The sequence below is a fragment of the Aquarana catesbeiana genome, linkage group LG10, assembly GCF_042186555.1.
Source record: "Aquarana catesbeiana isolate 2022-GZ linkage group LG10, ASM4218655v1, whole genome shotgun sequence".
Taxonomy (NCBI): domain Eukaryota; kingdom Metazoa; phylum Chordata; class Amphibia; order Anura; family Ranidae; genus Aquarana; species Aquarana catesbeiana.
Window position 1 is genome coordinate 169,575,450 of NC_133333.1, and position 12,949 is coordinate 169,588,398.

The following is a 12,949-nucleotide window of genomic DNA, read 5'->3' on the forward strand; positions in this document are numbered from 1 at the left end:
TGCTAAAGAAAGCCAATCTCGACCCTAAGGACCCTAACTGCCGCAGACCAATAACTAGCCTCAACGCCATCTCCATGATTATGGAGAAAGCGGTAGTACAACAGCTACAACGCCACCTGGACACACACCTCCTCCTGGACCCTCTGCAATCAGGCTTCCGCCCAGGCCATGGCACAGAAACAGCACTTCTCAAAATATGGGACGACGCCCTTGAAGCAGCAGATGACGGAGAACAGAGCCTCCTGGTACTGTTAGACCTCAGCGCAGAATTCGACACAGTGAACCACAATACTTTACTTGTCCGCCTCGCTGAAGTAGCTGGAGCTACAGGTTCTACTCTAAAATGGTTTACATCCTTCCTAGAGAATCGCTCCCAGACAGTGAAACTAGGAACATTCACCTCGGAAACCCGGGCAGTCTCCTGCGGAGTCCCTCAAGGATCACCCTTGTCACCAGTACTATTCAACATATACATCCGCCCACTTCTCAATATCATCAGGAAAAACGATCTTTGCTTCCACTCATACGCTGACGACACCCAACTCTACCTTCGTATCAACGGACAAAAAGACCTTCATCAGCAATTACAGAAATGCCTCTCCTTAATAGACGACTGGATGACCACTAGCGCCCTCAAACTCAACGGATCAAAAACAGAACTTCTTCTCCTACAGGCTAACAAAAATTCCAAAATAAAGACTACATGGACACCTCCCACCATCCTTGGACAGACCATCTCCCCAAGCACCAAAGCCAAGAGTCTCGGAGTCATTTTTGACTCAGGAATGACAATGGATGCACAAATAGGATCAGTGGTGAGCGGATCCCACCATCTCCTCCGCCAACTACGTAGACTCATCCCCTTCATCCCAGAAGAGGACAGAGCGGCAGTTGTAGGAACAATCATCAATTCCCGACTCGACTACGCAAATTCGCTCTACGTAGGACTACCCCAATATCAGCTTGCGCGCTCACAACTCATCCAAAACACGGCGGCAAGACTGTTAACAGGAAAAAAAACCCTGGGAATCCATCTCCCCCTCTCTAAAGAGCCTACACTGGCTAACCGTGAAGAATCGGATCATATTCAAGACCCTCTGTCTCACCCACAAATGCATACAAGGAAACGCCCCACCATATCTCCGCGAGAAAATAAAACACTACACACCGAATCGCAGTCTTCGATCAGCTAACCAAAACCTCCTTACCATTCCCAAATACCGCTACAAAGCAAAGGGAGAACGAAGATTCGCAGTCCAAGGACCTCGACTATGGAACGCTCTTCCTACCAACATCCGCATGGAAGAAAACCACCAGGCCTTCAGAAAAAAACTAAAGACCTTCCTTTTCTGAGAAACTGACATCAGAGAATGCATCCAGCGCCTTGAGGCGATTCAGTTCGCATTTGCAGCGCTTTATAAATCATTCATTTCATTCATTCATTCAATAAAAGTAAAAAAAAAAATTTTTTTTTTTAAACACAATTTATAAAGTAAAAAAATAAATAAAAAACAAAAAAAACAAAAAAAATGTTTAAAGTGCCCCTGTCCCCGCGAGCTCGCGCAGCGAAGAAAACGCATACGGAAGTCGCGCCCGCATATGTAAACGGTGCTCAAATCACACATGTGAGGTATCGCCGCGATCGTCAGAGCGAGAGCAATAATTCTAGCCCTAGACCTCCTCTGTAACTCAAACATGGTAACCGTAAAAAATTTTTAAAGCGTCGCCTATGGAAATTCATAGGTACCGTAGTTTGTCTCCATTCCACGAGTGCGTGCAATTATAAATGGTGACATGTTTGGTATCTATTTACTCGACGTAACATCATCTTTCACATTATAGAAAAAAATTGGGGTAACTTTACTGTTTGGATTTTTTAAAATTCATGAAAGTGTCCCTTTTCCAAAAACTTGCGTTTAAAACACTGCTGCACAAATACCGTGTGATAAAAAATATTGCAACAATCGCCATTTTATTCTCTAGATTCTCTGCTAAAAAATATATATATAATGTTTGGGAACTCTAAGTAATTTTCTAGCAAAAAATATGGATTTTAACTTGTAAACACCAAATTTCAAAATTAGGCTTAGTCATGAAAGGTTAAAGGACTTTGAGAGGACTGCTACTCTACCTACAAAAAATAAAGGGGTTTCACATTTGATTTTTAATAAAACATCAAAAATAACGAAACAAGATTCTTACCCAGTGGGGTAACCTTAATTTCTGGCATCTTCAGATGTATAGCTCAGTCATATACATATATAGGATGGGAATAATTTAGAACCTGTCAAAAGAGGAACAGAAGGTGAAACAATAGAATACTGCAAGCTGGACAAGGTACTTAAAACAGTAGATCCAATAAGAATCCAGGAAGTGACTGGGACAGCTTGCTCCTCCCACCCACTTCCTGGACCAATACGGATGTCAGAAGGAGTTGTAGCTCTCGATCAGCAACCAATGTACTGTAAAAAAAAAAAAAAAAAAAAAAGTCCAACGCCAGGAGATCCTTCAGATTGCAGGACGTTTTAATAAAGTATCAACTCACATAGCAGTCATTATAAGATCACCTTAGCAGTCAAGAGCCATCAGACTGTATCATTTCTCTTTTAACATGGTAGTGTACAGCACCATCAACAGCACAGGACAAATAAGCAAACACAGTCACATCAACACTGGCACACTTCACTTGCCTACACTTACCCACTGCCATGGAACAGACATGTAATATACACACACTTGTCACCACTGAGCCAAAGCGCACTACCCCAACATGCACTTCTGCACTGACTGTCACCAATGACACAGGATACCAAAAGCTGCTGCACTATGTACATTACATTTCTCAGACTGCTGTACCTCATATTGTACATTTATACCACTAGGAAACGTTAACAAATTGTTGTCTTTTTGGACCCCTTTTACATGCCACTTGTCTTTAACACCCCTTGAGTGATCCCTTGTGAGTCTGATCAAAATGAATGTCACATATGTAACATCTGTCTCAGTTCAGATTTTCCCTTCATCTTGTGATGGAGGAAAAAGCAGACCCATGTAAACCCCATGAGAGCAGGATGTAAACGGACATGTGTCCACTTCTATATACCCCCCTCCCAGTAGAAGCAGGCCTGTACGCAAACTTCTTGTTCTTGGTCCAATGAACCTGAACAGATGCGGATGTAAATGCATGCAAATCTGTTTACATCCGGCTGCCCATAGGGATAACATTGCAGTCCATTCATGAGCCATCTAATCACAGGTCAAAAACAAACTGGCAAACACCTGGATGAAAGGGATCTTAAAGAATATGTTACCCCAGTATTTAATATTCCTGATATGTGTCTGCTGTACCATGTACTTGTGTTAAAAAGTATCCCGTTCTCCTTGTATTCCTTTGTGTGAAATTCCTTGTCATTCTGCCCCTCTGCTATCCTATTTCAAACTGACCACGCTAGGCATGAGAGCACATCCTTCCCAGCATGGTCAGTTTTCTGGCTGTTCTGGAAGCACAGCCTGCCTGTCCTCCAATGGGCAGACTTTTGCTGACACACCCATTCACTGGGAAGAGAAGTGTACTGCTGTTTCTCCACCCCACCTCTCTAAGCCCCTTATGCAGCTGAGAACAGAGATTATGTGATCACCAGTTGCCGACCGCCTAACGCAGATATACTGCGGCAGAATGGCACGGGCAGGCAAAATCACGTACCTGGTACGTGATCTGCCTCCCGCATGCTGGGGGCGCATCGCGCCCCCCCCCCCCGGTGCCCGAGGCAGTCGGCTTCGTTGGTGAAGCGATACAGGCTGAGGGGGAGGCCACTCATTCGTGGCCACCCCCTCACGTTCGCTCCCCATGAATGAAAATCTTCCTCTGCTGCTGTAATGTAAACAGCGGCAGAGGAAGTGATGTCATCTCTCCTCGAGCCGGTCTTTTCGTTCCGGCGCTGAGGAGAGAAGACATCAATGTGAGTTGAACCAACAACACTTTCAGTAGAACACACTAGGCACACTTTTCACCCCCCATCACCCCCCTGTCACAGTGACACCAATAGCAGTTTTTTTTTTTGCATTGGTGTCAGTTTGTGACAGTTATAAGTGGGCAGTTAGTGTTAGCCCCCTTTAGGTCTAGGGTACCCCCCTAATAAGGTTTTAACCCTTTGATCTCCCCCCATCACCAGTGTCACTAAGCGATCGTTTTTCTGATCGCTGTATTAGTGACACAGGTGACGCTAGTTAGGGAGGTAAGTATATAGGTTCGCCGTCAGCGTTTTATAGCAACAGGAACCCCCTTATACTACCTAATAAAGGTTTTAACCCCCTGATTGCCCCCTAGTTAACCCTTTCACCAGTGATCAATGTATAACTGTTAAGGGTGACGCTGGTTAGTTAGTTTGTTTTTTATAGTTTCAGGGCACCCGCCGTTTATTACCTTATAAAGGTTTAACCCCCTAATCACCTGGCGGTGATATAAGTTAAGTTTTTAGGGTCAGATAAGGTCTGCGTAGTCCCAGGCAGCGTCAGGTTAGTGCCAGTACCGCTAACACCCACGCACGCAGCATACACCTCCCTTTGTGGTATAGTACCTGATCTGATCAGATCTATACTAGCGTCCCCAGCAGTTTAGGGTTCCCAAAAACGCAGTGTTAGCGGGATCAGCCCAGATACCTGCTAGCACCTGCGTTTTGCCCTTCGGCCCAGCCCAGCTCACCCAAGTGCAGTATCGATCGATCACTGTCACTTACAAAACACTAAATGCATAACTGCAGCGTTCGCAGAGTCAGGCCTGATCCCTGCGATCGCTAACAGTTTTTTGGTAGCGTTTTGATACAGTCGCTGACAGTAAGGAGCCTGCGAGTCTCACTAGTGTACCACTAAATTTAGAGCCCAAAATGGCAAATCGAAGGTACACTAGTGAAGAGGCCTACACGCTTCTGAGCATGACAGATAGTGAAGAGGAAGTCACTCATCTGTCAGATTCAGGCTCAGAATACAATCCTGTAGACAGCAGCGGCTCCCCCATTTACTGGCCAATCCGGCCTTCAGGTGGAAACAGTTGATTTTATGTCACTGGATTTTTATTCGCTGTTTTTTCACCGAAGATCTCTATAGATCTATTGTGGACCAAAGCAATTTGTACGCTGGTCAACACATCACCACTATTCCCCAGTCCTCCCTTGCCAGAGATTGGAAACCAATTACGGTTTCCGAATTTAAGATCTTTCTGGGCCTTTCCCTCAACATGGGCATAAATAAAAAGAGTAAGTTGCGGTCATATTAGTCCTCTGACCCAATTTACCATATGCTGTGTTCTCTGCTTCCATGGCCAGGGCACGATACGAGCAGATTTTGCGGTTCATGCACTTTAACAACAATGAACTCTGTCGTCCTCGTGAAGACCCTGAATACGATCGGCTCTACAAAATTCGGCCCCTCGTAAACCACTTCAACCAACGTTTTGCAGACTTGTTTACTCCCCATTAAGTTGTCTGCATTGATGAGTCCCTGATTAAAGTGGATGTAAACCCAATGTCATCCTTTCTAAACTACTGCCATAGGGGTTATCTATAAGGATATACACGCCTCCTGCATGTATCTTTACCTGTCAAATGTCTCCCCTCAGTCTGTTATTAGACCCGAAAAACTGCATATTCTGTGGGTGGGTCTGTTGTCTGGAGCTCAGTGGGTGGAGTCGTGATGTCAGTAGACTCCCCGCCCACCTCTACACTCTCCTGTGTATTTCTAACACTGAACTTCTGCTATGATCTCTAACATCCAGTGAAAAGACAGGAAAGTAACCACATGACTTCAGCATGCCAAATCATGCTGAGGTGTGGAACAGCCAATCCTTGCAGAGCTGCTGAAGAAAGGAGTGGGGGAGGGAATTAAAAAATAATGCATGTGTCTTAGGCTGTCACTCACAGCAAGGGGGAGGATTTGACAAAGTTTTTCTCAGTTTGTCAAGATTTCTCTCACTGAACAATAAAAGAGGATTGCTCAGAGATGGATTAACTCTGTGTGGCAAGACTGGGCTCAAATGATAGGAAATCTTATACTCTACAGTATGATATCATTTTTTTTTTTTTTTCGGGTTTACATCCACTTTAAGTTTTCTGGCCGCTTGTCATTCAAACAGTACCTTCCCAGCAAGCTTGCCAGATACGGGGTCAAGATGTATAAGCTCTGTGACAGGGCCACAGGCTATACATGTAGTTTTATGGTTTACGAGGGCAAAGATAGTCACGTAGAGCCGAAAAACTGCCCTGACTACATAGGAAGCGCTGGCAAGCTTGTGTGGGACTTGGTGTCACCCTTATTCGGAAAGGGGTACCACTTGTAGGTGGACAATTATTACACGAGCATGCCACTTTTTAGTCACCTTTTTGATCATCAGATTGGAGCAAGTGGCACCGTGCGACCTAATCGTCAGGGCTTTCCCCAGCGGCTTGTAGATTCCCATCTTAGGCTGGGGGAGAGAGCCTGCTTGAAGTGTAATAATTTGCTCGCTATGAAGTGGAGGGATAAGAATGTTTTCGTTCTTAGCTCCCTTCATGCAGACACGACGGTCCAAATTACTACGGCGATTGGTGTTGTGGAGAAACCCCTCTGTGTCCACGAATATAACCAAAATATGGGAGGGGTGGACCTCAACTACCAGTTGTTGGCGCCGTACCTAGTTGCCCGTAAGGCCAGACGCTGGTACAAAAAAGTGTCTATTTATTTCAATTGGCTTTGCTGAACACTTATGTGCTATACAGAGCTTCAGGACGGACTGGATCCTTCCTTAAATTCCAGGAAGAGATCGTCAGAGCCCTTCTGTTTTCAGACGGTGCTCCACCTCACCTTCCCCAACCAAATGCAGTAAGCCGGCTGCATGAGAGGCATTTTCCTTATGTCCTCCCGAGTACCCCTACCCAACGAGCCCCCCAAAAAAGATGTTGTGTCTGCAGCAAGCGTGGATTTAGGCGTGACACCCGGTATTATTGTCCCTCCTGTCCTGACAATCCTGGTCTTTGCATTGGTGAATATTTTGAATGCTACCATACACTAGTTGAGTATTAGCGTAGGGTACAGCACTGCACAGACTAGGACACACTTTCACAGGGTCTCCCAAGATGCCATCGCATGTCATGTGTGTGACATAAGCTTCTAAATGTTGTGCATAAAATGCCAGGACAGTTCAAACCCCCCCAAATGACCCCATTTTGGAAAGTAGACACCCCAAGCTATTTTGAGAGACATGTCAAGTCCATGTAATATTTTATATTGTGACCTAGCCACGTACGGGACCCCGAAAACCAAGCACCACCTTCAGGCTTTCTTAGGGCGTACATTTTTGATTTCACTCTTCACTGCCTATCACAGTTTCAGAAGCCATGGAATGCCCAGGTGGCACAAAACCCCCCCAAATGACCCTATTTTGAAAAGTAGACACCCCAAGCTATTTGCTGAGAGGTATAGTGAGTATTTTGCAGACCTCACTTTTTTTCACAAATTTTTGAAAATTGAAAAAAGAAAAAAAAAAAAATGTTTTCTTGTCTTTCTTAATTTTCAAAAACAAATGAGAGCTGCATAATACTCACCATGCCTCTCAGCAAATAGCTTGGGGTGTCCACTTTCCAAAATGGGGTCATTTGGAGGGGTTTTGTGCTATCTCGGCATTTTATGGCCTTCGAAACTGTGATAGGTAGTGAGGAGTGAATCAAAAATGTACGCCCTTAGAAATCCTGAAGGCAGTGATTGGTTTTCAGGGCCCCGTATGAAGCTAGGCTCCCAAAAAGCCCCACACATGTGGTATCCCCGTACTCAGAAGAAGCAGCAGAATGTATTTTGGGGTGTAATTCCACATATGCCCATGGCATGTTTGAGCAATATATCATTTAGTGACAACTTTTTGTAATTACTGCCCTGCCATTTTAGCACCTCAAGAAATGACATAGGCAGTCATAAACTAAAAGCTGTGTAAATTCCAGAAAACGTACCCTAGTTTGTAGACGCTATAAAACTTTTGCGCAAACCAATAAATATACGCTTATTGACATTTTTTTTACCAAAGACATGTGGCCCAATACATTTTGGCCTAAATATATGACTAAAATTGAGTTTATTGGATTTTTTTTATAACAAAAAGTAGAAAATATCATTTTTTTTCAAAATTTTTGGTCTTTTTCCGTTTATAGCGCAAAAAATAAAAACTGCAGAGGTGAATACCATCAAAAGAAAGCTCTATCTGTGGGAACAAAAGGACGCAAATTTTGTTTGGGTACAGCATTGCATGACCGCGCAATTAGCAGTTAAAGTGACGCAGTGCCAAATTGTAAAAAGTGCTCTGGTCAGGAAGGGGGTAAATCCTTCCGGGGCTGAAGTGGTTAAAAAAGGGTTGTAAACCCTCTGCATTTTTCTCCTCAATGCATTCTATGCATTAAGGTGAAAAACCTTCTTTACTGCAGCAGTGCCCCCGAGCCCCCCTTATACTTACCTGAGCCCCGTAATTCCGACAGGAACGAGCACACCAGCACCAGCCGGTGTCTCGTGTCCTTGTTGGATAGATTGATAGCAGCGCAGCCATTGGCTCCCGCTGCTGTCAATCAAATCCAATGACGCAGGCGCCAGAGCAGAGTCCTACTGTCTGTGTCAACAGACGCAGCAGCAGGACATAGAAGCGCGCCCGCACGGGTGTCCCATAGGAGAGCGCTTCTCTGATGGGACACTGGAGAAGAGGAGAGGCCAGGAGCGCCGCAGAAGGACCCCAGAAGAGGAAGATCGGGGCCACTCTGTACCAACTGTACAGCGGAGGTTCGGGGTTTCCATCTTCATGGGCTCTGGTCGCTTGAATAGCCGAGTCACAATGACGTCACTCCCATGAATGTGGGCGAGAGTCATGACTACAGCACAGAGCTCTGACGGGACAGTATGAGTATATCACCCCTTCACAGTGCATGTGGCTGTGACTTCACTGGCTGCTGCTCAATCGAATCTCTCCTAAACGGTGCACATTTAGGAGATTTTCATTTTACCTACAGGGAAGCTTTATTATAAGCTTCCCTGTAGGTAAAGATAGCAGAAAAGAGTTTACTACCACTTTAAATACATCAAATGTAATTGCTAAATACCTATAAAGTAACAAGAGAGCCTTGGATGCAGATGCCATCTGAACAAAATGAAAGCTTGTGTCAAAACATCTTTGACTGCCTACACTATATTAAAGCACAAAAATACACATTTGATGTTCAACAAAGATTTATAGGGAGCTGTAAAACAGTTAATACTTATAACTTAATATAAATTGCTCTTCTGAAACAGGTTTTTTTTTTTTGTCATGTGACCGGCTCACCACCAATCAGGACTATAGAGAGCATACATCAGCAGAGTAATAGAAGCCCCTCCCAAAGATCTTTCCCTGCAGATGCCAACAAATAGGGAAAGATCTTGTGACCACACAACAGTGCTGTAGGCATAAGGTACTTAAAAAAAGAAATAAATAAAACACACAATATACAGTGTCATGATATATACAGTACTGTATATGTGAATGAATTAGATGCAGCCTACCCTAAATACCTACCCAATCTCAGTTTCGTGCTGTGCTGCTCTCTCTCCCTCCCCTCTGGATTCTGTGTGTCAATCAAATCATGTGATGAGTGAGCAGGAGGCAGGGTCAAGCCCCAATATGTGTGTCAATAGATGCACACAGTATGGCTCAAGATGGATCCCGCACGAATATTCCCCCAGCAAATGGCTTGTTAGAAAGGTACTCAAAAGGGGGGCAGAGCCAGGAGCACCGGCAGGGGGCTCTATAAAGAGGGGGATAGGGACAAAATCAATTATTTTATATGCACATAAGTTGGAGCATCTCTGATGCACCTAAAACCTTCTAGACAAACCAGTGGTCTCCAAACTGTGACCTGTGGGCCAAATGGGCCCTTGACTTGCCCTTGGGGTGCTATTCCTCCCACTGACACCAACAGTGAGACATTATTGCTCCCGCTGACACCAATGATAGGCACCATTTCTTCCATGGACACCAATAATGGGGCACCCGATACCTATGATTGGGTACTTTTCCTCCCAATAACACCATCGATGGGGCAGGCATTATTCCTTCCACTGATACTATTCCTCCAATTGATATCAATGTTGGGACACCATTCCTGCCACTCAAAACAATAATAGGGTGCTATTCCTCCCACCAATACCATTCCTCCTCCTACTGACCACAAACACCATGTCATTTTCTTGCTCACACTGACAACCAATCCTGGAGTATGGTTTACTCTCACTGATGCTGGGGCATTTTCTACCCCCACTGGCCACAGTCCGGCCCCCCTAAAGTCTGAACAATAGTAATCTAGCCCTTTGTTTATAAAGTTTGGAAACCCCTGTCCTGAACTAATTCAGCTAAATACAGTGCACCCAGCTTAGCACTAGGGGGCGTATAGCAGACAGTAGGTTAAGCACCCCCTTAGAAGCCATGCAATTATCACCATATGCAGAATAGGTACAACTAAGCACTACAGGCTGTCTAATTGAACTAGATTCCATCGATAATTAGGAAACATCAGCACAAATATTATAGAGTTTCCTGGAGCAGGGTCATTCCTCTATGGATTATTTATGATTTGTCATTGCTGCACTATTTACTCCAGTACAACAAGCTCAACAGGTTTTTCTGCTATGTAATTTTCACACCCAATAATTTTCTTTTAATTTTAGATAGAGTGGAGAGGGATTAGAACACCAGTCAGGTTTTTTTTGCTGTCCAGGTCCCTGTTAGGGAGATTCACCCTCTCTGTGTCCTGTTTACCATTATCAGCGAACGTGAAAGAAAATTCCAAATTGTGGGTTGTCTCCAAAACAATAGAGGGTAAATCTTCCAATAGGGACATTATTTCTGGGGTCAATCAGGTATTCCCACACTTTGGAAGGATTTCCTCATTTTCTGTTGTCGCAAGGGTACAGAAAGTGAAGAGATTCTTCTCAATGGGAGATGGATGGCAAAAGAAGGGTTATAACACTTCCTTACTCCATTAAAAAAAAGAAGGGTTTTGCCCTTATTTCTACTGTAATGCAATTGAAGTATGACTATCAGAGTAGATCAGAAGAGCTCATATTTAGGAAATAGCACACTGTTTTCAAAGCTGTCAGTCCTGCAGTTCTAGTCCAGTATATGCAGGGTTGGGACTTTGGAATCCCATGATGCCCTGCCTGCTGGCGTTTCATTTGTGGACGGAAGCGGTCAACTTCCAAAATCTCTTTGAGATCAGAGTGATGAGATTTCCCTGCAATAATTCAGTACTGTCACTGTGCCCTCCAACAATGGTGTCACTTGCTGGCAGCTGGATGTCTCAGTCCCATTATGGGGAATGCATCAAGGTAGAGTGACAAATGGTTTGGCATGCTTGCAGGATTTAGGCAGATCTGGGAATTCTGATGGGTACAGCTTGCTAATGTTGTTTGAGATATGAAAGAGAAAAAAGTACTCCAAGCAATGTCACTGCTTACGGAGTGCCCACACACCTCTAAGCATTGTGCATGCGGAGGAATTCATAATCTTAGAATATAAGGATACTAATTCCCATCAGCATTATGTGGCTGATCATGTTCTTTTTTTATAAATCGAAAGAAAGAAAGAAAGAAAGAAAGAAAGAAAAAAAAAAAAAAAAAGGCTTTACTCTGATCAGGAACCAAACCGCTCACACTGGATTTCCTTCCTCCGTTTCATCTGCCATTATTATGATTGTGAAGGTAGGCACAGGCATGGCATGATATCAGCAACCTGAAGAAGGGGCATGTCCCCGAAACATGTAGTGTCTCCAGTCGGTGATGTGTGACTCTCTTTGCTCCCTTGGCATCGGCAGTTCAGAATTGGCTCCAGCAGCAGGGTTTGCCCATGCTCTTTGGATTTCTTTGGCTGACTTCTGCCAGGCTGTGACATAATTTCCGGGCTTCGTACACAGTGCGAGCGGCTGCTGTATACTGGCCCCAACAGTTCCTGTGCCTGCAGTTTGGTTCACCCTTCATCGGACCCCTGGCCTTACAGTCCTGGACTGATCACTGTATTCATTCAGGAAAGGAAGGGGCAAGAAAATGACATTTACAGGACCCCTCCCCCACTCTCCATCCTAAAAGTTCCATCTGTGTGCCTGCAGCAGCTGCTGGTGGTAGAGGAGAGGAGAGGAGAGAAGCCAGCAATGCTGCAGGGGAAACGGGGCCTGGACAGATGGAAGCTGCGCATGTGCTAGAACCAAACCCCTGGAGTGCAGCCGGAGGGAAAAAGAGGAGGAGAAGCTGTTAACGCTGCAGGGGATGGCAGAAAAGGATTGTTGTCTGCAAAAAGACAGTACAGCCAGCCCTTATGCTCAGCAGGTGTCTGGGCCACCCTTTTGAACTGATGGGCCCAGTACAGGAGGGCTGGCTGTACTGCCTTAGCAGCCCTGCTCATGCTGATAACAGAAGAACAAAGCACCAGAGAGAAACAACACTTGTGCTTTGGAGAGAGAGAAGTAAACAACACTACTGATATATTTGCCCTGTTCAAATCTCATGACTGGGGTGTACAACCACTTTAAGTCTAGGGGGTTTCTAAAGAGGCTGTATTACTCAACCCACTCCAGCAGGCTCTGGCACTCTCCTCTCCCTCTGAACCTCCAGTCTGTGCATCATCAGATACAGCACAGTGCTATTAATTCTGTATAGTACATAGCAGGGCAAGCATGGCCAGAAGCATCTTACAGAAGAGGCTGTGGTGGACCATTTGTACGGTTTGAGGGAGCCTGCTGGAGCAGGGAGTCAGATATGTAATATAGAGGTCAACCAATATGGGTTTTTCTCTGGCCGATATTTTTTTTCCCCTTCATCTCATAAAATCTAACAGTTAGACCCCTTTCACACTGGGGCACTTTTTAGGCGCTTTTGGGCTAAAAACAGCGCCTGTAAAACGGCTCCCCTGCAGTCTGTG

The 12,949-nt window shown here is 44.8% G+C and overlaps 1 protein-coding gene across 4 annotated transcripts in view; it reads right to left on the reverse strand.

Moving 5' to 3' along the window:
* INTS11 (integrator complex subunit 11) overlaps positions 1-12,949 on the reverse strand; it is an 84,618-nt gene that overhangs the window by 53,539 nt on the left and 18,130 nt on the right. For 3 of the 4 annotated variants that reach the window (XM_073602940.1, XM_073602942.1, XM_073602941.1), the window contains exon 2: positions 2,203-2,284. The exons of the other annotated variant lie outside the window; for it this stretch is intronic. In XM_073602940.1, coding sequence (XP_073459041.1) covers positions 2,203-2,230 — 28 coding nt within the window. In that variant the 5' untranslated portion in view covers positions 2,231-2,284. The remainder of the gene's footprint in view (positions 1-2,202; positions 2,285-12,949) is intronic. 4 annotated transcript variants of the gene reach the window in all.